The sequence below is a fragment of the Microchirus variegatus genome, assembly GCF_963457635.1.
Source record: "Microchirus variegatus genome assembly, chromosome: 16".
Lineage (NCBI taxonomy): Eukaryota > Metazoa > Chordata > Actinopteri > Pleuronectiformes > Soleidae > Microchirus > Microchirus variegatus.
The window spans coordinates 16,896,052-16,921,757 of record NC_139817.1 but is presented as its reverse complement, the minus strand read 5'-3'; the positions used below and the strand labels follow the sequence as shown (position 1 = coordinate 16,921,757).

Sequence of the window (25,706 nt, the reverse complement as noted above, 5' to 3'; positions counted from 1 at the left end):
ATCATTAGAATCAGTTAGTTCAGAACTGAACTAAAATAAATACAACGTTGTGATTCAGATCATGATCAGCGGCTTTCAGCAGCACTGTCACTAAATACACCAGACTATTGATATTTTAAACATTGTTAAATGTTGGAGATTAACAAACATTTTCAGGATGTTTTAAGTCTTTTCAACTTTAATCGACACTTCGGCATTGTTCACTCATGACTCGATGTCTGTAGATGTCACATTTTAGTAGCTAGCTTGACTATATCGTGGGAAAAGCCGGGGTTGTACCTATGTTCCCCGGAACCTATGTTCCCCGTTTTTCCCAAAAAAGGTACAATGTTCCCCTCTTTCAGGAAGCCTGGGTGTGGAGCTCCAGGGTAAAGGGTTAGGGTTGGGGTTGGGGTTGGGGTTAGGGTAAGGGGTAGGGTCCTATTTTCCCGGGTCCTTTTGAGTGAAAGCGGGGAACATAGGACCCTTTTTCTAAAAAAAGTTCCTATGTTTTTTTTAGAGAAAGGGTCCTATGATCCCCGGTCACATACAAAGCGGGGCACATAGGACCCGGGGAACATAGGACCCCGGGAACATAGATACGGTCCCGGAAAAGCCACTTTAGTTTCTAGTTTTCCACTGGCACTTAGATGAGATTTTAGTCTAAACTTACAAAATTGTTAGATTCCAGAGCACAAATCAAGTTACACTCACACATTTTCTTTGTACAGTTAAGTCAAGTTGCGGTTGTAGCTTGACTTTTGCCTTGCTAGCACGGCTAATTGCTAACGTGATGAGTGTTACAGGCCAAGCTTGTTGTACCTTGTTGTACGCTGCAAAATTTTACACAAATCAGCCAATAAACTTTATCTACAACTCCATGCCAGTGTGCCAGTGCAGACGACTGGGATGTACGACTACAAAGACAGAAGCCAAGAAGAAGAGGAAAATTTGATTGGTATTTCTTTTTTTTTTTTTTGAAAATATGTCTATTCAGTTTGGAACTGACAACACTGAATGAGGGAATGGGGAAAAGCAGATGTGTGGTAACAAAAACAGATGTGAGATCAGTTTTTACTGTGCACATGTGTTGTAAACGGTAAACAATGTACCTGTGTATCAGCAGCTCCAGCGTCTTCCCCTGCTCTTCGTCCAGCTCCAGCTGTTTCCGTCGAGCCTCCTCAACCCCCGCTCCCATTCCCTGGAGGAGCCATCGTTCCCGCATGGCTTTGGACTGAGGAGACAAAAACACACACACACACTTAAAGCTGTCGTACGTAACTTTTTAAACGTAAACAAATGTCTGTTACGATCAAAGCAGTGTCAAGTCTAAACAACTTTACGTGACTCTCTCTGCGTTTCTCAGCAGAGGAATGTTTAGATTTAGTCGTGACATTCCATTTCTGCACACAGGAAGTGATCTTTTTTTATGTTTTGACAAACGGCAAACTAACAATGTGGCAGCACAGGTAGGTTAAAGTTTGAGTCAGTAAATTCTTAAATATACTAAGCAGTTTGGTCAGTATACACGTCTGGTCTCCGCCCGCCTGTGCGCTGCTGCTGTATACGCACAAAAGCTCCATCAGTCAGGTCTGATTAAGTCAGATCGACACCAGCTCATCACTCCTCGACTAGCCTGTCGTGGTGTAACGTTAGACTCTATTAACAGTTTTATTATTGACTCAAATCTGTGGGAGATTTACAAGGTGTCTGCTAAGCACAAACACAGCAGCCCCAGTAGTTCTTATATACAAACACATTAACTCTACTACTACTGTTTGCCAAAAAAAAAGGGGAATAAGGCAATACTTCATCGTCATGATGTTCAGTCTTAAGAGGCTAAAGCCCAATTTATACTCCTGCGTAAAGTGATCTGCGTAGGCTACGCAGAGTCCTCTGCGTCGACGCAGAACCTGTCGAAGAGCCTCTGCGTCGTCTCCGGGTGCACGGAATATTTTTTAAGTGTCCGTCACTCCGTCAAGGGACAACGGAGACGGCAAGAGCTGCGATTGGTCCTCAGGACAGGCCGAGCAAAGCTGCTCTGTGCCGGCTCACAGTGAGCAGCGAGCGTCCACAGAGGGCGGAGCTGAAGACCGCCAACTTCGTCGCTGCCGAACTATAAATACGTCATATCTTAACACACACAGCACATGTTTAGACTCTAAATGGCCAATTTCTCGCCTCAAATTATCTTATCACAGAAAAGTGACAAACGGCCGCTGTTTCAACAACAACAGTCTTTCTCCCTCGGACGCCATTGCTCGCTGTAGCCAAAAGCACAACAACCTTGCGCAGCGACCCCTACTGATCGGGCAGGAAATTGCAGCGCCTATCCGTCACCACGACGCAGAAGTATAAAGGCTCGAGTGGTCTACGTGGTGACGCAGACGGATAACGCATTACGCAGTCGGAGAAGTATAATGTGGCCTTAACTCTTCCTCATTTTCTTAGAAATTTCATGAGAGGGGAAACGTCTGCTTTTCTATTAGATTTTATTTTAACACAGAGTAAAAGAAATTCTGAAGCGATCGTTTCATGGCTGAGTAAGAAGAAAAAGAGGTTAGAGTTAAGTGAAATAATCTGTTTTCCAGGCGGCACCTGAGGACCCCGTAAAACTGTCAATTTCAACAGGAAATAGGCTAAAAAGAAACTTTTCCTCTCACTTTATGACTAAGTTGGACGTATAAACGCATTTTTTGGAAGTGGCCCCATCATTATCACAAGAGCACAAAAGACGACATGCATGAAAGTATCAGTCGTATCATCTGTGGTTTACGCTCACTAACGTCTCCAACTCTGTTTCGTTTCCACAACAGAGTCGAGAGTTAGCGACACTTAAGCTTCACCTTTTGGCTGTTTACTGTCAAACTGGAGTTTAAACACGCACACACACACACTGAGCTCTGCAGAAAATGATTCCTCAGCATTTTACCATGTGCTGTCAGAATGTGGCAACTGGGTTTGTTTGTGTCACTGGGTTTGTTTGTGTAAGTCAACTGGACTCAATTTAGACTTAACTTGATGTCGCCACTGACTTTCAAGGTCCAGTGTGTTTGAATTAATGACCTCTGTTGGTGAGACGGCATATTGCAGTAACAAAGGTAACTATGGTGGCCTTCACATACCAGAAAGGATGTTGTTCTTTGTCATTTGCATTTATACAAAAGGCTACAAAGACCAAATTATTACATGCATACTTCATTGAATAGAATAAATGTGACCCGCCACTGACCAAGCGGGAACAAGTCGGCAAAGCTCAAAACGATTAAAAACAGAAAAAAGTTGTTTTTTTTCAAAATTAGGGATTTCCGTTTTTTTCAAAATTACACAAGTTGAAGTTTTGAAGAAGCCACTACATGCTTCAAATTACAGTATTGTGGGTCTTAAAACCATAAACTTTGTGTTTGAATTAAGGTTGTTTTATCGCTGTGAATCATTCCTAATTTGGGTGTGGCGATCTCACATTCCAGAGATTTTGTTGTTTATTCAGCCAATCAGCTGACAATCACGGAGAATACACATGGCTAATTAATATGCACGTACAGAGAGAGAGGGAGAGAGTGAGTGTCTGGAAATTTCCAGCAGTTGTATGTGTGTGTGTGCAGTGCAAAATTAAAGCGTGATTGTCATCAAAGCAGTCGTCATCAAAGCTTTGTTGAACACAGGAAGGCAAGGAGAACAGGACAATAATTGTCTGTGGCTGAACATCTTCACAAGGACAGAGAAAGCACAGAGACTGCTGGTGTGTGGACTGTTAGCATTTTAAGCTAGCGATCTTTATGCTAACGTGTTAGCAGACTTCATCGTCCCAAAAACAACAAACAGATGGATTATTCAGCGGCTGAAAGAGAGCAGGACAGACACAGTAGTTGCCTGAGATGATGACGTGACGCCAGCAACGCTCTATTTTCTCATGGGTGAGTTTTCATATACATAACCTTAGTATTCAGTCACATACAGGGACGTTTTTTCTTGTTATTGTATGGGGTGAGTTTTCATTAACGTTGTTATATATTTATGTTAGTGTTCATTCAAAGTCACATACAGACGCACATAGGGACGCTGTCTTTTAATAATCCACTGTGCATTTCATAACGCCGTTTGGCTACATTGTTATTAGCTATGCTTGCTAGCTTGCGTAGCTTGCTAGCTCGGTACTGTATTATTACAATGAGAATGATGCGTACATCAAAACTTGTGTTCGATCAGATGATCGTATTATAAGCTACAATCATCTGATCGATATGTACGGGAGCATATGACCTCTGCTGTGCAAGAATAACTTTCTTCTGGTGCGTTTCAGAACATTATGTTGCCATAACGGTTATTAGCTATACTAGAGATTGGTTAGCTTACTATTGGCGTGTTAAAAATAATATGCACTTCGAAACTTTTGTTCGGTCAGATGAGCGTATTATAAGTCCCAAGGGGAGCATGTCATGGCCCTCTTTGAGATTTTGTACACCCGCAGGTTCTTATTACAATTCTTATGCTTTGAGACGAAACTCCCGTGTTCGAAACCTAACATTGCATTGAATGATGTGTGAATGCCACACCTTTGTATGCATGAATCACACGTGATTAACACAATGTGTGATGAACATGTTAATTACACGTGCGATTCATGTACATAAAGGTGTGGCATTCACACATAATTCAAGCAATACTACTGATCAATCTATACTGATTCAGTGATGAAGTGATAAAGTATAATTTTTTTTTTCTTTCAGAATTGGCAAAGGCACTCTGACTGACATAATCAAACACTGATGAACGTCCTGGCCCCACCTGGACTGACCAGGTATATATTAATTAAAAAAAACTCTCTTTAGTCTGTGTTTTCACCAGATTTAGACCATTGTCTGATGAATCCTGCAGAATGTTTTGGATTCTTCCAAGGCAGCAGAAACTGTTCAAAAGTTATTCCAGAGAGAGAAGAGAACAAGAAAAGATAAGAAGAGAAACGCAGTACAAGCAGCCGTAGAAGGACACCAGCAGGTTGTTTTTCTCCATGAGAACTCTCAGGATGTAGAGTCTAATGCTGGACCTTCTTCACCAGCTCAGCATTAAGGTCCTATGAGGTGGAAGTCCCTGCTGATAAATAGTGGCTGGATTGTTATTTTTCTTTCCTATTACTGTCTACCTCGAAAACAAAACAAGACAAAGAACCCACATTAAGCTGTGGAACATCAGGTCAACATTGTCAGAAGGAGACCAACGTTAGCGGCTATGTTTGACGGAGCGTCCAGAGTTGGCAGGTCAAGGACAGTTGCCAGGTACTAGTGTGGTGAAGAGGTGAAGATAAGTCAAGTGCACAGTCTTTTAGTCGACATTCTATCAAGGTAATCTTTGGGTAAATATGTTCACCTATGACCTGGAGGCAACTGAGATCCAGGAATTCTTATTCCATGTATCTAAAATGTAAATGTACTTTGTAAATGTAAATGTACTTTATTTATACAGCCCTTTACAACAATCCTTTCGGTGATCCAAAGTGCTTTACAAGGAATAAATAAATAAAGAGGAAACACATAAAAGTAATTAAAAACAATAAAAACAATAAAATAGTGCAAAATAAAATAAGATAGAATCAGATAAAAGATAAGAAGACAAAAGATAAAAAGTGTCACCATACTACTTGGTATTAAAAGCCATCCTAAATAAATAGGTTTTTAGCCTTGATTTGAAGAGGCCCAGGTCAGAGATAAGACGCATCTCAACAGGGAGTTTATTCCAGAGCCTGGGAGCAGCAACAGCAAAGGCTCGATCACCCCAGTGTTTATATTTTGACCTGGGCACTTCCAGCAACATTTGGTTGTTTGACCTCAGAGCTCTACCCGGATCACGAACAGTTAAAAGCTCAGATAAATAAGATGGGGCAAGATCATGAAGAGCTTTAAAGGCAAACATTAAAAGTTTAAAATCGATTCTAAAAGAGACTGGAAGCCAATGGAGAGAGTGAAGAACAGGGGTGATGTGCTCTCTTCTATTAGTGTTGGTTAAAAGACGGGCAGCAGCGTTTTGAACAAGTTGAAGGCGACTGAGAGAAGTCTGGGAAATGCCAACATACAGTGCATTGCAGTAGTCTAATCTGGAACTGATTAGCGCATGTATGGCTTTCTCAAGGTCGTGACGGCTTAAAAACGCTTTAACTTTGGCCAGCAGACGCAACTGGAAAAAACTAGTCCTGACAACGTAACTAATTTGTTTATCAAACCTCAGATGACTGTCAAAGGTCACTCCCAGATTCCTGATGTTCGGACTGAGTTTTGAGGACAAGGAGCCAAAGCCATCCATCACAGTATCCCCGAACACAATACATTCCGTTTTCTCGTTGTTTAAATTAAGAAAGTTTTGGGCCAACCACTGCTTAATGTCAGCAAGACAGCTAGACAAGGAGGATTGTGCGCTGTTGCTGTTAGGCTTCACTGGCAGGTAGATTTGTAGATCATCTGCATAGCAATGAAAAGATAGGTTGTGCCTGGCTATAATTGACCCAAGTGGCAACATATATAATGAAAAGAGTATGGGGCCAAGAATAGAACCTTGTGGGACTCCACAGGAGAGAGGAGCACTGGAAGAAGACAGATCACCAACCATAACAGAGAAGGTCCTGCAGGACAGGTACGATGTGAACCACCTTAGTGCAGTGCCGTGGATGCCAACGTAATTATTTAAACGTGACAGGAGGACTGAGTGGTCCACCGTGTCAAAGGCTGCTGTGAGATCAAGTAGCACTAAGACAACAGGGCTCTTGGCATCCACAGACAGCGCAATATCGTTGTGCACTTTTAACAGTGCAGACTCAGTACTGTGACGAGACCTAAAACCAGATTGAAATTTCTCCAGAATAGAGTTGTCTTCCAAAAAGGACTGTAATTGTATAAAAACAACTTTTTCTAAAACCTTGGAGAGAAAGGGCAAATGGGAAACAGGTCTAAAATTAGATAAAACTGAGGGGTCAAGATTAGGCTTTTTAAGAAGAGGCCTGACCACAGCATGTTTAAAAGCAACTGGGACAGTTCCTAATCTAAGGCAGGAGTTGATAAAAATCAGTAGACTGGGCCCCACAGTGTTAAAAGCCATTTGCAGTACTTTGGCAGGGACAATATCCAATGGGCAATTCGTAGGTTTCAAAAATTTCACTACGTTACCGAGAGAGGAGAGAGAAACCACTTCAAACTGGTCTAACACAGCAGAATGGGTTGGGGAGGCAAGCAAATCCTTGTTAAAACTCGTGGAGACACCTATACTGGTGTTTTTTCTGACAGAATCAACTTTGTCAACAAAGGAACAGAGAAAATTTTCACAGGCGGCAATTGAGACATCAGTCACAGCAGAAATGCGTGGATTAACAGCAGCATTAATTGTGTCGAATAACACCTTGGGACAATGACTGCTGGCAGAAATAATATTAGAGAGGTACTGAGACTTCGCTTCTCGTACAGCCCTCTGATAGTCACTAAGACAGGTCCTTAACATTTCCAGAGACACATGCAGTTTGTCCTTCTTCCATCTGCGTTCTGCCTGCCTGCAACGCTGCCTGGCGGCCCGGGTAGTGTCATTCAACCAGGGATCTGTTCTTGGCTTGGCAGATTTTTGCCTAAGAGGGGCAACAGAGTCCAGAATTCGAGAGCAGGTAGAGTGGAAGATGGAAAGGAACTCATTAGGGCAAAACGGGGAAGCCAGACCGTTCAAGGTAAAAAACTGTGAGTCATTGAAGGCAGCAGTGAATTCAACAGCTGTGGAGGAGGTGATGATGCGCCGCCGATGGGATGGAGCAGGAGGTTTACCAATTGCTTGGGGGGCTATTAGTTCAAACACAATAGGGAAATGATCTGAGATTGCAGTCTCAGATATCTCTTTGAGAGAGACTGAGAGCCCAGACGAAATAACAAGGTCCAAGGTGTGCCCAAGATGGTGCGTTGGTTTATCCACGGATTGAATTAAATTAAAAGTTGCCAACAAGCTTTTGAAGTCAGTGGCGAACTGATCAGATGTGCAACAAACATGGACATTAAAATCCCCACAGATCAGAAGTTTATCATATTTTGGGAGAATTTCTGCCAGAAACTCAGAAAACTCATGAATAAAGTTCTTATTATATTTCGGAGGGCGATAGACAACAGCAACACAGGACTTTCAAACTCCACCACAAACAATTGCAGTTCAAAAGAGGAATGTGTACCTGTGGGAAGAAGCCGACATTTAAAACTGTCCCTGAACACAGCAGCAAGACCCCCTCCTCGGCCCGAAGCTCGCGGTGAGCTGTAGAAAGAACAGCCGGGTGGGAGGAGCTCAGAGAACGCGCTGTTTTCACCCGTTTTCAGCCAGGTTTCAGTCAGCAGTAAAAAATCCAAGGAATGTGAAGTAAAAAAGTCATTTAGTATGAAAGTCTTATTTACAACAGATCTGGCGTTGATTAACGCCATACGAACCAAACGCCAACCCGTCAGTTGGGAGGCCCGGTTTACCGGGCGGAGATTCTCCGGTGCGCATCCCCGTCTGCGGATCCTCACGGGCCGGCGACATGGAACTGGAAGCCCGGCCTCCGGTATAGCCGGCAGCAGGCACCGGTAGGAGTAGATCGCGGAGCCACGAATATCGTAGCCGGCGCAATCCCAGGAGAGATCAGACGGCGGACGGCGAGGGTTGTATGTGAAGGATGAAGCCAGGTAAGCTCTCAACCGGCATAGTACTCCACCTCTCTTTCCCCGTCTTCTACGACGGCTGTTGCGTAGCAACCGAGCAGGTAGACGCCATAGGAAACAGGGTACAGACGCCAGAACCGGTGGCGGTGGCTTCGTCTGACCATTAAAGTCCTGGATCGGTAGTTTGTCCACACAATCGCGGATATTTAAAAGACTCAGGCGATCATACACCAGCAGTGATGACACTTTGTGAGATACAAGCGACAAAAACAGGACAATATACAGAAGTGGTAGCAGAGGTAGACGGCCAGCCTCACACAGCGGCGCCATCTTGTTTGCCAAGAATGCAGGCCAAGAAATGTTAGAACTCACTTTAAAAGTCAGTCTGACACAATGATGTACTGATGTGCTATAAATATGTTAGCTTTCATTCATTTCGTTTTCACATCATTGTTACGTTTTTGCTATTTTTTGTGCGGCTTCAACCGCTCGAGTTAGTGTCAGTGAGGCAGAAATGCAGCTATAATTATAGGGACAAGAAACTAGAGTCAATAAGTGAGGGGGAATCTTGTTTGTGTGTCTGTGCGTCTTCAAACATGCTGGTGGTTATTGTTGATGACGACCTCAAATGATGTTTGTGACCATAAATCTGACACCAGTACCAGCCGGATACATGTTAAAAGAAGGTTCAAGGTGAAGGTAAGATGATGTGAGTGACACACGTCCATCCATCCCCTTAAATCTTCTCAATCCTTCTTTCTTTCCTTTCCTAAACACTGTTCTTGCCTTGACCTGGAACAGTGTGTTACTTTAATACACATAAGTGTGTAGTTTTGTGTACAGATGAATGGGGTTTAGTCAGGTTTTTTTTTTGGCAGACACACTGCTCCATTCCATCTTCACGTCCAGATTGAAAATCTGACTTTTCCTTTGGCTGACAGGAATGTTTTTCCCTTTTTTTCTTTCCCACTAAAACACACATAAACAGAATTCCTAATAGTGTGTTTCATGTAAACAGAGATTTATTAGACATTAAAAATCACAAGGGCAGTACTGAAAATTAAACACAACCTGTTAACACATGGTGAATGCATTTCACGCAAATCAATAATTCACAACCTTTCCTCAACCTTTCAATTGTTGAGGAATCGGTCAGACAAGGTCAGAGTTACACCACATGACAAAGTTACAATAAATCACTGTTTTATTTTGCAGTGTCCAATGTTGTACCTTGACTTCCTGTTGTCTAGTTCCCCGCCTTCATGTGTTTCACCTGTGTTCACTACAGCAAATTCTACATGCCATCCTTTTCTCTTCAAAGACGTTCACATATAATTAGCTACCCTCGTGTAGTGGAGCCAACAGCTAAGCTAGCAGGTGAGTCCACACATTTGCTTGTAATTTGTCATCTCTGGTGTGGAATCGACCGTAAAAGTGTAGGCTGAAGCTTAAGCTAATGCTAAGCTTATTCTAGCTGTCAGTGTGTGATTTATAATCCCCCAAAAAACAAAAACCCTTACAATCAAAACAAGCTTTCTCCCCCTAATGTGTATCCAAATCTTGAATAAAAAGAGACAGCCCTTGTCCTAACTGTGCTTCCCAGTTCAAGAATAAATTACAAACTACAACAAGAAACTAGCAAGACACAAGTAAAACCAGGAAGTGTCAACTCAACATTCCATGAGAAAAACACAAAGTTCAATAATGAAGAAAGCACTTAATCAAAAGTAAACTCAAGGTCCGGTGGTTATCACACCTAAACAGTTAAATCACAGTTTAATCAAGTCCCTGCATGAGTTTTTAATAATTGCTTCTGCAGCAAAGGGAATTTGTGTGGAAAAATCCCATTGACCCAAATGCTGCACACATGCCCAGTGGGTGTGGAAGCAGCTGTGGGTAACCATTACCCTGCATTAAACTACACTAGAGCAGCCACTTCTTTTAATACAGGCAATTTAAGAAAAAAACTTTCCGCTCTGTAATTAAACCCTTTAAACACATTTGGCATGAATAAATCATTTTATTAAGAGAGTTTGATTCCCGCACACCGGTGTCTTCCAGCTTTAAACACCCACTTACGGAAATATCGACGGAGGAGGACAAAGATTAAAGCCATTTGTGTCTGTTTGTTGTTGGACCATTAAAGTATTACAGAGTCTTTGGTGCAGATTTTTAATGAAGGTTAATCTCAGTCTTAATTCTAAATTTCAGTCTTACATGAGACTATAATCTAAGCCTTCACAGGAACAAGGATTGAAGTTTTGCGTTAGCATATTCTTCACTTTTGCGTGGGATTGTTTGTCCTATGATAATCCAAAAACACAACACAGATAGTAGAGAAGAGACACTAAAAATGCAGTAAGTGATTCAGTATAGTTTGAAACTGTTAAACCGTGATCTGGCCTGGGTTTTTTTCCACCACAGCGAGTGAAGGCTGCGACACATTTATCAGCCACGTAAACAGACACATCGCTACCCATCAGTAAATTCAACCTATTTAATCTCTGTCTTGACAGTAAACGGTCCGTACTGTATGGATGCAATGATTTAGCTTGGTTTATTTAAAACAATTGTTTTTTGTGTGTTTTCTTGTCATTATCAGTCGGAAATTCTGATTTATTGTGTGTCAATAATTGGATTGTCGTGTGTCTAGCTCCTCCCTTTAAAGCTCAAGTATGTAGGAATTATATGAAGGTATATTTGGTGCAAAAGTCACAAGCACATAACTGTAGATTTCACATGCGCACACTAAAGTCACAAATGCGTAACCGTAAAGTTGAAGTTGTACATTAAAGTCACAAATGTGTAACCGTAAAGTTGAAGTTGTAAAAAAAATGGTATACCTTGTTAACACAAATCCTTGTTACAGGTACACAAATCCTTATTACAGGTACACAAATCCATGTTACAGATACACAAATCCATGTTACAGGTACACAAATCTTATTGCTCCAATAGTTGCGGTGCAGTTGGTGCAAAACACATTCACACACCTGTGTTTCAAAATCTGCAATATTTGTGCATTTGTAAACCGTAAAGTTGAAGTTGTAAATATTTTTTTTATACCTTGTTAACATGAAATAGGACTACAGGTACACAAATCCTTGTTACAGGTACACAAATCCTTGTTACAGGTACACAACTACAAGTCAATTGATACAAGTGCTCGAATCTGCTTCTACGAGTTTCAGATACTTTTTTTTCCTCGCTAGGTGGTATAAGTGGTGCAAAAGGATTTGTAACTTGTGCAAACCGAGCGAATCGATCGATAAGAAAACAAGGCTTAGAGTTGGCGGGGCTTAGGAAGCTCTCTGCTGAGTTTTGAGTGACAGCTCGGAGTCGCAGATTCACGACATTAAAAGTGTCAAATATACGAGAAAATAAAGTTGCAGATTTATGAGATTAACAGTACATTTCCATTTTATTAAATATATAGACTCACGCCCACCATTTCTCCCGCTGTTTATGTGTTTTATACATATGAACCGTATCTATATCAGTTCAGTCTGTGTGCTCCCGGCTGCCTCGCTGGAGGAGCATCCAGCTGCAGCCCCGGAGACCAACACCCTGGCGTGACAATACCTAATTTTTTTTCCTAAAAACTGTATTTACACACCGAAACGACGGGAGTGGTTTGACGGAAGTGATTTTTTTTTTACTGTTTTACATTAGTTTAACTTTGCTATTTTCTTCATTCTCACAAATTTCCCTGCCCCACACCCTGGAGCTCCACAGTAGGGACAACGACCACCACCTACCCGCCTGCCTGGAGCCCCAGAGCGGATACAACAAGCACCACACACACACCCCCTGGAGCTCCGCTGTTATACTTTTTTTTTTTTACACATTTTTACACGCTATTAACTAATCAAACCATGTCAGATATCAAGGTTTCTTCCCTCTACTACTACTCACTTGCTGTCGTAAGTTTATTTGTAAAACTAACCAAAAAAAAATTTGTCACGCCAGTGTGTTGTCACTACTGTTGTCGCTACGCTTGGCGAGACACGGCACCCTCCTCCGCCTCTCCCAAAGATAGGTGCACGATCACGGCTTTGCCTGGGCGAAGAAAAAAAGTCAATTAATCAGTTAAACACTGTTGATTTCTTCTCATGCAGCCGGTATTAAAGCTATTCTGGTATAAATGTCTGTCAGTCAGCTGGTGAAGGCAGGTTATCCAGCCGCTGTCACCCACAAACACCGTCTCTCCTCCAGCGCAGCGAGGCAGCCGGGAGCCCACAGACTGAACTGATATAGAAACGGTTCATATTGTAACGCTCACCCCAGTGCGGCAGCGAAGAATAAGGAGGCGACGACTGGATGGTAACTTCTGTGCATTTATTTAGGCTTTAACTCCGATCACTGTTGGCCGTGACCACGCCGAACACTTTAGCCGCACAACAACAACAACGTCCCAACTCTCGTTCTTTTCCCCCCCTCTCGCGAGGCCATCTCACCCCACTAAGTCTCAATTGAACAACATTGACCCCTGCTGGTAACATTAGTGCATAACACTCAACGACATAACAGGAACACATTAACTCTGCTCATTACACAGCTCCCCCTCAACAAAGTCCCTCGTCCCGAGGGACTACACAAAGTCTCTGAGATGGCCTGGCCGACGTCCACGTCTCCGTGGCCGAGTGGGGAATGCAGGCGCCTCTGCCTGGGGGATGGGGCTACGCCCCTGTGCAGCGAAAGGTGTGTGTGACGGGAAGGGGAAAGGAGGAGTGTGAACAGGGGGGTCAGGCACTGTTTCTGGGGAACTGTTTGCAGGGGGAATGGGACTTTGATGGGGCTCGTGGGCGTGTCTGTGGGTAGTGGTTGTGCTTTCGCCCCTCCGTACAGGCGTTCGGGTAGGGAGGGAGTCTCCTCTGTACGGGGCCAATCTGTCCCTGTGGAGTGCGACCTTCTTCCTTTTTCCAGGCAGCTGGACTCGGTACACTACTTCACCCAGCCGCTCCACCACCTCGCAAGGCCCCACCCAATGACAATCCAACTTGGGGCACCGACCCTTCTTCCTGCGTGGGCTGTACACCCAAACCAGCTCCCCGGCTTGGAAGTGTCTCCCCTTTGACCTTATGTCATAGTTCCTTCTTTGTCTCATGCCCGCTTTCTCCAGCTGGTCTCGGGCAAAGGTGTGGGCAGACTCCATCCGATCCTGGAGTCTCCTGGCGTACTCTCTCCCTGGAGGAACAGCAGGGGTATCAGGGGGTTTTCCAAAGGCCACCTCCGCCGGTGTCCTTAGCTCCCTCCCCAACATGAGGAGGGAAGGTGTGCATGAGGTGGATTCCTGAACAGCAGACCTGTAGGCCATGAGGACGAGGGGTAGGTGGGTATCCCAGTCACGTTGATGCTCCGCAGTGAGGATTGCCAGCTGCTTTGCCAGGGTCCTGTTGAACCTCTCGACAAGGCCGTCACTCTGGGGGTGCAGAGCTGTGGTCCGGGTCTTATGCATGCCCATACGATCACACATGGTGGCAAAGACCAGGGATTCAAAATTCCTCCCTTGGTCACTGTGGATGGTTTCTGCCGCCCCAAACCTGCTGAACATGCCCTCTACGAGAGCGTCAACCACTGTCTCTGCTTCCTGGTTTGGTATTGCATATGCCTCAGGCCATTTTGTAAAATAGTCCATGGCGACCAAAACGTACCGGTTGCCTGTATCCGTGCGGGGAAATGGGCCCATGACGTCCACAGCTACTCTTTCCATGGGAGCCCCCACTGCCTGTTGCTGAAGTTGTGCGCGGGACTGGTCTGTGGGGCCCTTGTAGGCCGCGCAGAGGTCGCAGCGGCGGCAAAAGTCCTCCACGTCCCTTCTGGCCCGCCCCCAGTAAAATCCCTGACGCAGCCGGCGGAGTGTTTTAGCCACACCAAAGTGTCCCGCCCCTGTGGTCCCGTGGGATGTTCTCAGCACAGCGTCTCTCAGTGAACTGGGGACTATCACCTGCCACTTTTCCTCTCCCGTGGCAGGCTCCTTCCATGCTCTCTGCAGTACCCCATCTCTCACTCTCAGCGCATCGAACATTGTCCACAGTCCTTTTGTTGCAGTGGAGCTCCCCATCACCCCTTCCCAGGGGGGCCTCTGTCCTGCTTCCACCCACTGTCGCACTGGTTGTATGTCCCTGTCTTGCCCCTGTTGTGTCTGCCACTCAGCCACGTCAACCATCCGCGTTTCCCGGCAGACTGGTCCAGCCTCCTCGTGCATGGGACATGCCTCCCCCTCGATAAGGAGCTCTTGCTCACGTGCTTCTCTCCGCTCACAGTATCGGCATCCCCCCAGGGCGCAGGGGCGGCGGGACAGGGCATCTGCATTGGCGTGGCTGGCTCCGGCCCTGTGCACCACTGTGAAACTATAGGACTGAAGCATTTCAATCCAGCGAGCAACTTGGCCCTCTGGTTCCCTGAAGGACATCAGCCACTGAAGCGCTGAATGGTCTGTCCTGACAGTGAAGTGGCGGCCACACAGGTAGTATTTGAAGTGCTTTATTGCCATCACCATGGCAAGGAGCTCTCGGCGTGTGACACAGTAGCGGCGCTCAGCCTTGTTGAAGGTTTTGCTGAAATACGCCACAACTTTCTCTCCTTCTGGCCCCGCTTGAGCTAGCACCGCGCCCATGCCCACATCGCTGGCGTCTGTGTCAAGAATAAATGGCAACATGGGGTCAGGGGGAGTGAGGATGGGGGCCTCTGTCAGTGCCTTCTGGAGAGAGTTGAAGGCTTGCTGGCAATGTGGCGTCCAAGCGAAGCCCCCTCCCCTTTTCAGCAGGTGGTACAGAGGGGCAGCTGTGCAGGAGAAACCTCGCACAAACTTCCTGTAATATGAGGCTAGGCCCAGGAAGCTCTTCAGTTGTCGTTGGTCAGTGGGTGTGGGCCAGTCTCTCACTGCATGCACTTTCTCTTCCAGTGTGCTGATACCTTCTCCCCCCAGTCTGTGGCCCAAAAACTCCACCTCCTTCCTCATGAAGCGGCACTTTTGTGGGTGTAATTTCAGGCCCGCCACCGACACTCTCTGCAGCACCAGCCTCAGCGACTCCAAAGCTGTTTGGAAGGAGCTCCCATGGGCCAGGATATCATCCAAATACACCAGACATCTCTGCCGGGGGATGCCAGCAAGCACTCGGTCCATGAGTCTTTCAAAGGTGGCTGGGGCATTGCACAGGCCAAAACTGAGGACCCGGAACTGCCACAACCCCCTATCCATACAGAAGGCGGTCTTCGGTCTCGCTTCAGGGCTGAGGGGCACCTGCCAGTATCCACTCCGCAGGTCAAGTGAAGAGAACCAGGAGGAGCCAGACACCAAGTCTAGTGACTCATCGATCCTGGGTAATGGATATGCGTCCTTTTTGGTCACACTGTTCAGCGGTCTGTAGTCCACACAGAATCTCATCTTGGGGCTCCTCTTTTTCGAAACCATCACCACCCCCGAGGCCCATGGGCTGTCTGACGGTTCGATAATGCCAGCTCTTTGCATCTCTTCCACCGCTCTGTCTGCAGCCTCACGGTGAGCCATGGGGAGGCGCCGGGGACGCGTCCTGATGGGCTGCGCATCCCCAGTGTCTATTTCATGCTGTACCAGGTGTGTCAAGCCCACTTCATCATCTGATAGTGCAAAAATATCCATAAAGTCAGACAACACCTTCCACAGCTCATCCTGTTGCCATTGCTCCAGGTTGTCACAATTCTGTCTCCATATCTCTCTCACTGCTGCCAACCTGTCCGCCCCCTCCACCGTAGTTGACTGGGCTGGGGGGGATGTACATGAGTGTGCAGAGGGGGGCTGATCGTTGCTGAGGGCATGTTGAACTAGCGGCAGGGTGCTGCAGACTGGGGAGTTGTTGCCATTTTCTGGGCTTTTTGAGTCATAGCAGTGCATCTCTACGGCTGTCCCGACCAGGAGGTGCGGCTTCAGGGACTGTGAGGGGGGTGTCATTCTGATGGTGGGGCCCCCGGGGAAGGTCAATGTGTTCTCCCCTAGGTCGAGCAGGCAGCGCACAGACCTCAGAAAGTCCAGCCCCAGTATACAGGGGTCCTGCACCTGCGCCACCCACACTGAAAAATCCACTGGCCGACCTCCGACATCCAACGTCACTTTTCCCTTACCAAGCATAGGGGCCAGCTCACCTGTCACTGTCCTCAGTTGCACTGTAGTCTGCTCCAACTGCGTCCCCTCAGGAACCACATCTGGTCTCATCAGCGTTGCTGTGGAGCCTGTGTCCACTAGGGCGGTACATGGGGCCCCACATATGGTGACGGGAACGTGGCAGAAATTCCCAGCATGAGTCCAACCCACCACCATCGCAGATTCTGTGTTCTCGTCCTCCTGTGGGGTGAGTGGAGCCCCTCTGCCCCAGCTGCGCTGCTGGGCCCCCCCTTCTCTCGATGATGCAGCATGGAACATAACGCCAGGGGCCCGTACCGTTCCATCTATACGGGCCCTGGTCCGTTTCCCTGGTCGTTCGACCGTTTGGGGCACTGTCTGAGGAGATGGCCATGTTGTCCACATCCCCAGCAGACCAGAGGGCGTTGGCGAGGGCGTGTGGCACTTTGCGGCAAATTTAGGGCAACAGCCCGGATCAGTTCAGTCATTTCATCGACCCAAGCAGGCTTTACTTGGGCTGTGTCAGCGCAAGCAGCAGTTCTCACCACAGGACCACTCTCTCCAGGGCCGCTGTCAATGGTCCCGCCCTCCACAATCTCTCTCTCTAGAGCCAGCTCCAAAGCCTCGTGAATGGAGCGGGGATGGGCAAGCTGAGTCTGGATGCGCAGCCCCCTGGGGGTTATGGCTTGGATGAACTGGTCCCTGGCAAGCTCTGTTTGTACCGTAGGGGGCATGTGGGCATAAGCCCTCCGGGCTAGAGATTCAATGTCATTAGCTAAGACACGGAGGGGCTCCCCAGGCCGCCTGCGTCTGTTGGACAGTTCAGAGCGCAGGAGACCGGGCTGTTCACAGTGTCCAAAACGTCTCTGTAGGGCTCCAACAAGAGCCTCATAATCATTTCTCTCTTCTGGGCTGAGCAGTAAAAGGCATGCTAGTGCATCATCTGTAAGGCATAACGCTAGCTGTAGCGCTTTATCACTCTCTGACCAGCCCGCAGCTTGCGACAGTAGTTCAAATTGGGCATGAAATGCCTGCCAATCTGCCTTACCAGAGTACTTAGGTGTTTTACATGGGGCACTGTTATTCCGCCATACAGGTTGCACGTTCTCTCTGCCATACTGCTGTGGTGGAGCCGACGTGCAAGTGAGGAAGTCGTCCTCCCGTCTTCCGCGCCGTCGGGGATCAGCGGAGCCCATTCCCGCGTCATTGGCCATGCGCCTCGCCGCCAGCTTCAGGCGGGTCTTGGTTTCCGCGGCGCGCTCCCACTCCTCCGCCAGACCCTCCGCACGGCCGAAAGTGTAGCTCCCCTCTTCCTCCTTAACCTTGGGCCGTGCTCCTCTCTCGTGCGGCATTTCCATTGTCATTACAAACAGCGGCTCTGCTCCGTAGGTCCGCTAGCCGGCTAGGCTAACACCGGAGATCCAACCAGTCCGTCACTTTACTTCTGACACCAGTGTAACGCTCACCCCAGTGCGGCAGCGAAGAATAAGGAGGCGACGACTGGATGGTAACTTCTGTGCATTTATTTAGGCTTTAACTCCGATCACTGTTGGCCGTGACCACGCCGAACACTTTAGCCGCACAACAACAACAACGTCCCAACTCTCGTTCTTTTCCCCCCCTCTCGCGAGGCCATCTCACCCCACTAAGTCTCAATTGAACAACATTGACCCCTGCTGGTAACATTAGTGCATAACACTCAACGACATAACAGGAACACATTAACTCTGCTCATTACAATATGTATAAAACACATAAACAGCGGGAGAAATGGTGGGCGTGAGTCTATATATTTAATAAAATGGAAATGTACTTTTAATCTCATAAATCTGCGACTTTATTTCTCGTATATTTGACACTTTTAGTGTCGTGAATCTGCGACTCCGAGCTGTCACTCAAAACTGAGCAGAGAGCTTCCTAAGCCCCGCCCACTCTAAGCCTTGTTTTCTTATCGATCGATTCGCTCGGTTTGCACAAGTTACAAATCCTTTTGCACCACTTATACCACCTAGCGAGGAAAAAAAAGTATCTGAAACTCGTAGAAGCAGATTCGAGCACTTGTATCAATTGACTTGTAGTTGTATACCTGTAACAAGGATTTGTGTACCTGTAATAAGGATTTGTGTACCTGTAACAAGGATTTGTGTACCTGTAGTCCTATTTCATGTTAGCAAGGTATAAAAAAAAATTTACAACTTCAACTTTACGGTTTACAAATGCACAAATATTGCAGATTATGAAACACAGGTGTGTGAATGTGTTTTGCACCAACTGCACCGCAACTATTGGAGCAATAAGATTTGTGTACCTGTAACATGGATTTGTGTACCTGTAACATGGATTTGTGTACCTGTAATAAGGATTTGTGTACCTGTAACAAGGATTTGTGTTAACAAGGTATACCATTTTTTTTACAACTTCAACTTTACGGTTACACATTTGTGACTTTAATGTACAACTTCAACTTTACGGTTACGCATTTGTGACTTTAGTGTGCGCATGTGAAATCTACAGTTACATGTGCTTGTGACTTTTGCACCAAATATACCTTCATAGAATTACTGATATTAGTGATCTACTGGTGAGACTGCACAGTGCAATAAATGGAGCAAACCCCTCCCCTTTTACCGAGGCCCTTCAGCTAATTACAGTGGCCTTCACAGACAACCTTCTCTTTTCCTCTTACTTCTTCTTCATTTTTAATGATGCCGCGGTTTTATGTGGACAATGTTGTTCAAGGTTCACTTGCATAATATTATTTTTGTGGTTATGTAGAAACACGGCAGCTCAAGATGGTGGCCTCCGTAATGCAAGCCCCTCCTTACTCTTAAGTACTTACATGAGGCTTCAGGGCCAACAGTAATTTACAATTAACAATTAAAGTTAGTTTTAGCCAATAAACGCCAACATAAAGTGATCAAAAAGTGGGAAGTACAGTATAAATTCATTATTTTGGTGTCCTTTACAAATCTTTGACAATCACAATCCAAATAATAACCTATAACGAACCGCACCAAAATTGTCTGCTTCTTGGAAATGGGCCTTAAATAGTCTATGAGTCTATGTTATCGATTGGGACATTATACGTGATAATTATGATGAAAAAATGACATGACATTAACTGTCCACTGTAATAATGACAATTAGGCAAAATAACACTCCCTGTTGTTTTACATAAATGTGGTTAATCTTATTACAATAACAGTTTGGCCAAATAGTCTTGTGGATTTATGGACGGATGGATGGATGGACAGATAACTGAAAGTGATAACAGGAAGTCAGAGGTATAGAGTGAGGATCACGATTTAACCGTGGGTCAACGGCTATGGGAGATGATCCCACTTGGAATCTCCCAGATGCACAGGAAATGAAGTAACCTGCATTATCAGCTATTTTTTTTGGACAACTTTCAAATTTAGAGAGTTTCACAAGCAATTATCTTCCTTTTTTGTGTAAAAAATAAATATGACAGAGTCTGCGTTTGCATCTGTTCAAATAATATGAACATTTTCAAAAGTGTGACTTTTATCTGAGAAAAATCCACACACTGTTGTATTTTCTTGCACACGACACCATCAGGCCTGAAGTGGAGATGTAATCAGCGTCTGGTCACACAATCCCATTTAATGGCCATTACCTCTGAGTGCCACACCGACAAGCAGCATGAAGCCGTCTTTGTAGTCTGATCTCCAGAGACGGTGGCGGCTGTGGCCTGGGACAGGAAATAGAATCTGGAGCTCAGAGACTTGATAAGGAGCTGCCTGATCCAAGTCTTTCAGACGGGGGGAGGTGTTGATGCGGAGTCTGGAGCCGCCGTAAACACGGCGGGGACTTCAGAGCTCGCAGAGTTCACCTCGCACAGCTTCATCCCCTCGAGATGTTACGGTAGAATTTCAACATATATGTTTTTCTTTTAAAGAAAAACATAGCGGTTATGAGTGGCTGTGTGTCACAGCTCAACAGGAAATGGAAAGTCTATAAAAGCAGCGTGAGAGAGAGCAGAGAGCATGCTGGTTCTCAGAGGAAAACGACCGCTAGGTCACCGCACACTGCTTTTTATTTAGCACAGTGATGCTGTGACTGTTGACGTGGTTCAGAAAAAAACCAAACAACCATGTTTTAATAGCTACCTATTTTTAATGACTTATTCTGGGGGTGGAGGGGAGTGGAGGGGTTTGGTTGTGATGGCCTTTTCATTCATAAGATTCCACAAAGGTCAGAGTTCGGGGTCAGCTAAAGGCCAATGTGCATGAGATTGACCGTTCGTATTTACTACTTAGTGTTTCTGATCCCAGACGACATCCACATAACAGCCTGACTTTTTTAGAAGTTTGAAAATGGAGAAGTTTGAAAAAAGAAAATAAAAAGTGCTGCTTTTCATCATTCGTATGAAAACCACAGAGCTGTAACTTCGTCTGGACGGGCAGAAATGGTGATTGGTCACCTTTACAGTTTTTTGTGTTTTCCATTAAATGTCACACTTTAGTTATATAGTCAAGACACGGACAAGATTAGAAATAATGATTTCTATTCAATATAATAATTTTGCCCTTTCATCAAAGAACCAGCAAAACTGTTTTCAGCTGTGCTAACATAATTGCACGAGGGTTTTCAAGGATTTTCTAATCATCCAATAGCCTTCTAATGCGATTAGCATACACAATGTACCATTAGAACACCACACCTCTATACACCTATGTACATATTCCATTAAAAAAACCGACGTTTGCATTTCTCAGAGTATATTTCTGATTAATTTAATGTTATATTCATTGAAAAAAAAGTGCTTTTCCTTCAAAAAATAAGGACATTTCTAAGTTTGAACGGTAGTGTCGGTCTCAGTTCGCTTCATGTGAACACAATGCAGGAAATGGACTACATTTCCTGCATTGTGCTGAATGTTGCAACCCCAAATTATACGGTGTCTAGCTGACTATTAGGTGTGAAAACGAACTTAAAAATTCACTGTAAATCACTGCTGACTTTCAGGTTTATATGGCCATTGGCTTCATAACACAATTTCTCAATTATTTTTTCTTTTTTTCTGTTTACAGGAAGCTTATATTCGGTATGTTTTTATTATTATTATTATTATTATTATTATTATTATTATTATTATTGTTATTCATTACATTTCTAGAGCGCTTTTTCTAGACACCCAAAGCGCTTTACAAATTACCCATTATTAATGAACACATTCTCACTGGTGGTGGTAAGCTACGTGTAGCCACAGCTGCTCTGGATAGATCATTTCCGTTTGTAAATGCTTGTTTTCAAATGAAAACTTGTGTAAAAATATGGGTGTAGACCCCAAATGTGTGGAACATGGGAAAAGGCCAGAGTACTTGAAGGAAAACCTCACTAAACCAAGAACCCTTTCAAAGTGACAGTGCTGACCACTGCACCACCCAATTCTAGATTTATGTAAATCTACACACACACACACACACACACACACACACACACACACACACACACACACACACACACACACACACACACACACACACACACACAGACACACACACACACACACACACACACACACACACACACACACACCCAACCTTGAGATGTTGTAGCTGCAGCACCAGATCGTCCAGCTGTCGTCTTTTGTCTTCAATTTCATTTTGCCGTTTTCGCTTCTCCTGCGAAATTAAACAGAAACAAAAAGAGGGGTTTAATTTGATAAAATTTCACTTGTTTGTTTTCACACGAGGGCAGGAAAACGTCGCGAAAGTCTCATCCCTGCCACAGAAATACACCATAAATGGAGAAGAAGATGTGGAGAGAGAAAGGGAGGAGCTATGACATCATCCTTATCCCAAAAGTTGAATATTGGTTGTCCGTGTACAGTATCTGTAACTGTCAGCCTCTCATATTTGAACAGAAAAATGATCCGTGTGGTGTGCACAGGAAGGAAGTGATGTTTTAGAGAGGGTCAGAGGTCAGGGATTATTGAGGTTTGAGTGGGATGAGGGTATGGAGGCCATCTGGAGAGCAGAGGGGGGCCTTGAAGTCTCAGCTTAGATTAAAGTGGAGGTGAGAAGAAAACAATCCTTTAAACTCAGGCTGGAGATGAACGAGGCTGACGTTTATGTGTAGGCGAAGTGACAGTAAATGCGTAGGACAAATATTAAAAAAAACAAAACAGAAAGAGACAAAATAAAAAGTGATATAAACAAGGCAGATCCCAGGACAACCTGATGTGGGGCTTAAGGGCATGAGACATAGCTGTGGCTTCATCTCTGTCTCTCTGTCTCACAGTGGGAGCAAAACTCTGGGACATTTCCTGTTTGCTAAATATATAACCTTTAGGGAAAAACCCCAAAGCATGAATTAATGCACGAGAGAAGGAGAGCAGAAGTGAGGATTGTTGCAGAAGGAGAGAATAAGAGCGGAGTCAAGAGCAGCAAGACAGGAAAGAGCTGAACAGAGTGCATTCATTCATATAGTACTTGTTTGGTCCATAAAAAGTTGAAAAATGTTGATTATGTTTGTCAAACCAGTAAATGATGATGTTCTCAAATGTCTTATTTCCCCCATAAACCAAAATGATTCAGTTTTAATGATTTAATGATCATTTTTGTTGAAATATTCACATTTTCACATCATATTCTTAGGGGAAATAAGTAGTTTATAGTGCCATCTAGAGGAGAGGCTGAAATTTACAACAAAGACCTGCTGCTCTGCTCACCCCCTCCCTTCCCTGAGCGCTACGGTATCCGCAGCTGGTCAAATGTCGTCCTCGTTGTCTTTCTCCGTGTCAGCAGATGAGGTTCGTGAGGCAAGGGAGAGGGCGAGCTACCGCGGCCGTAGAAGACGAAGCGGAGAGAGAGGAGGCGGGACTTCCGCTACAAGTAAAGAGACGCTTGTTCTGTTCTCTCGCGTTTGTCCTTACAGGCTCCGGTAGAAACATGGCGTCTTGCTGCTAACAGTGGCTATGCAACCGCGGTCCGTGGTCATGTTATTTTACATGACTTTTTGAAACACTACGAAAATGAAACATAAACTATTATACAGCGACTAGACAATGCAGGAGCACATAATATGTATAAAAAAGTGGATTTTTGGTTATATAAACCCATAAATACTACATATTGTACCTTTAATTATCAGCTATTTTTGCCCTTACCTTTAAATGTGAATATTTTCGAGTTGTCTTAATAATGAAAATAACACAATCTCTAACCGATTACCAAATTAGTTGACAATTCATTTAGTAATTGGTTCATAATCAATTAAATGAGTAATAGTTTCAGGCCTAGCTGATGCAAAACACTGTATATTTCTAGTATTATTTGGAAGTAGGCAAATTGAGAGCTAGCAGGTGAGTGTTCTTTACAAAATAAATTTAAAAAAAGAAGATTTTTCACAGTAAAATCTTTGCCTATGAACGCTGCTTCCATACTGCAAGCAAATGACAACAGGAAATCAACGAGATAATGCATATAATCATATATGCATTATCAATAAATTATCAATAATAATTAGCCTGTTTTTAACAGATTATCTCGCAAATTATCCTGTAGCATGAGGGATTAACAGACGTGATTTAACATGTGTGATATTTATAACTGATTGTCATATGGTCTTCTCTGCACAAAGCATTGCACACACACAACAGCTATTAACTGACGACGCTGACAGTCTGTTTGTATTCTGAAGTCACGTTAAATCAGATCCCAAATCCCTGGAATCTCCACATGTGTCAAACTCAAGGCCCGGGGCCAGATGTGGCCCGCCACGTAATTTCATGTGGCCCGCGAGTGATTAATTGGTCTTAAAAATCTGTGTTAAAATAGGTCTATGCTGCTTTAAGGCATGCATTATAATAAACTACATTTCCCACAATGCATGGCGATTGCGTTACCCGCAAAGTGACAGCATCCTGCCACGAGATCACAGTGCATCATTGTATATGCATCATGCGACGAGTGAAATTGACATTGAGACTGTGATCGCAGCAGAATGTGTTCACAAAAGCCACAACCAAAAACGATGAGGCAGTGATATCTAGCTTTAAAGTGACTGAATAAATCACCGGTGCTTCAAAGTCTTTTTCTGAGGATGTGTTTTTGAAGCAGTGCATGCTGAAGGTGTGTGAGCAGGTCTGCCTTGACCAGATACAGACTTTTAAAACTGTTAGTTTGTCAAGAAACACCATCGCGGACCGGGTTACATCTATAATGCATCATATTTGTAACTTGAATAAGTAGTAAATACAGAAAGTTATTTCGCACTATGTTACGGAGTAGTTACCTTTATTTTACATTATATTTGGTTACATTTAGTTACATTTATTCTGTATGACAGTTGCATCTGGCTCTTTGAGGGTAACCATTATGCTGATGTGGCCCTCAGTGAAAATGAGTTTGACACCCCTGGTCTAGTCTGTGCTTTCTCAGGATTAAAACACTGAAAATAGTTTATATAGTTTGTTTTCGTCAGGTTTGAATCAATGCCACATTTTTCTGAATCTGACTCTATAACCTGTGTGTGTGTCACTGCGGGACAGAGATGATGGCGTAATTTCTGGAGCGCGACGTCAAGTATGAACCAAGCGCGAAACAATCTGATGACACGTGGTTTAATCAGGCTGCGAAAACAGCTGCACTGAAGTCTGAGCTCTATCACACAAACATTTACACACAAACACTGATTCAACCTTCACAGCAACGGTTCACACAGGTTTGGTCACCAGATGTCAGGGAACGTTGGGAACGTGGTCGAGGAATGGCTAAAACACACACACGCACATGCACTCACGCACACGCACTCACGCACACACACACACACACATACACACACACACACACAGACACAAAGGTAAATACACTCAGTAGCACAAAATCTCACTTGTACACACGAACACACACTGATAAATCGGTGTGTGTGTTCTGTGCTGACAAGGCCTTGACTCACAGAAGTTCCACATCCTCACATCAAACACTCACTGTCTGGTTGCCATTTAT

The 25,706-nt window shown here is 44.7% G+C and overlaps 1 protein-coding gene across 1 annotated transcript in view; it reads right to left on the bottom strand.

The window, feature by feature from the left end:
• LOC310937894 (paralemmin-1-like) overlaps positions 1 to 25,706 on the bottom strand; it is a 58,351-nt gene that overhangs the window by 17,583 nt on the left and 15,062 nt on the right. The window contains exons 2-3 of the mRNA XM_083902279.1: positions 22,299 to 22,379; positions 1,092 to 1,213 (exon numbers count right to left, since the gene is read on the bottom strand). Coding sequence (XP_083758405.1) covers positions 1,092 to 1,213; positions 22,299 to 22,379 — 203 coding nt within the window. The remainder of the gene's footprint in view (positions 1 to 1,091; positions 1,214 to 22,298; positions 22,380 to 25,706) is intronic.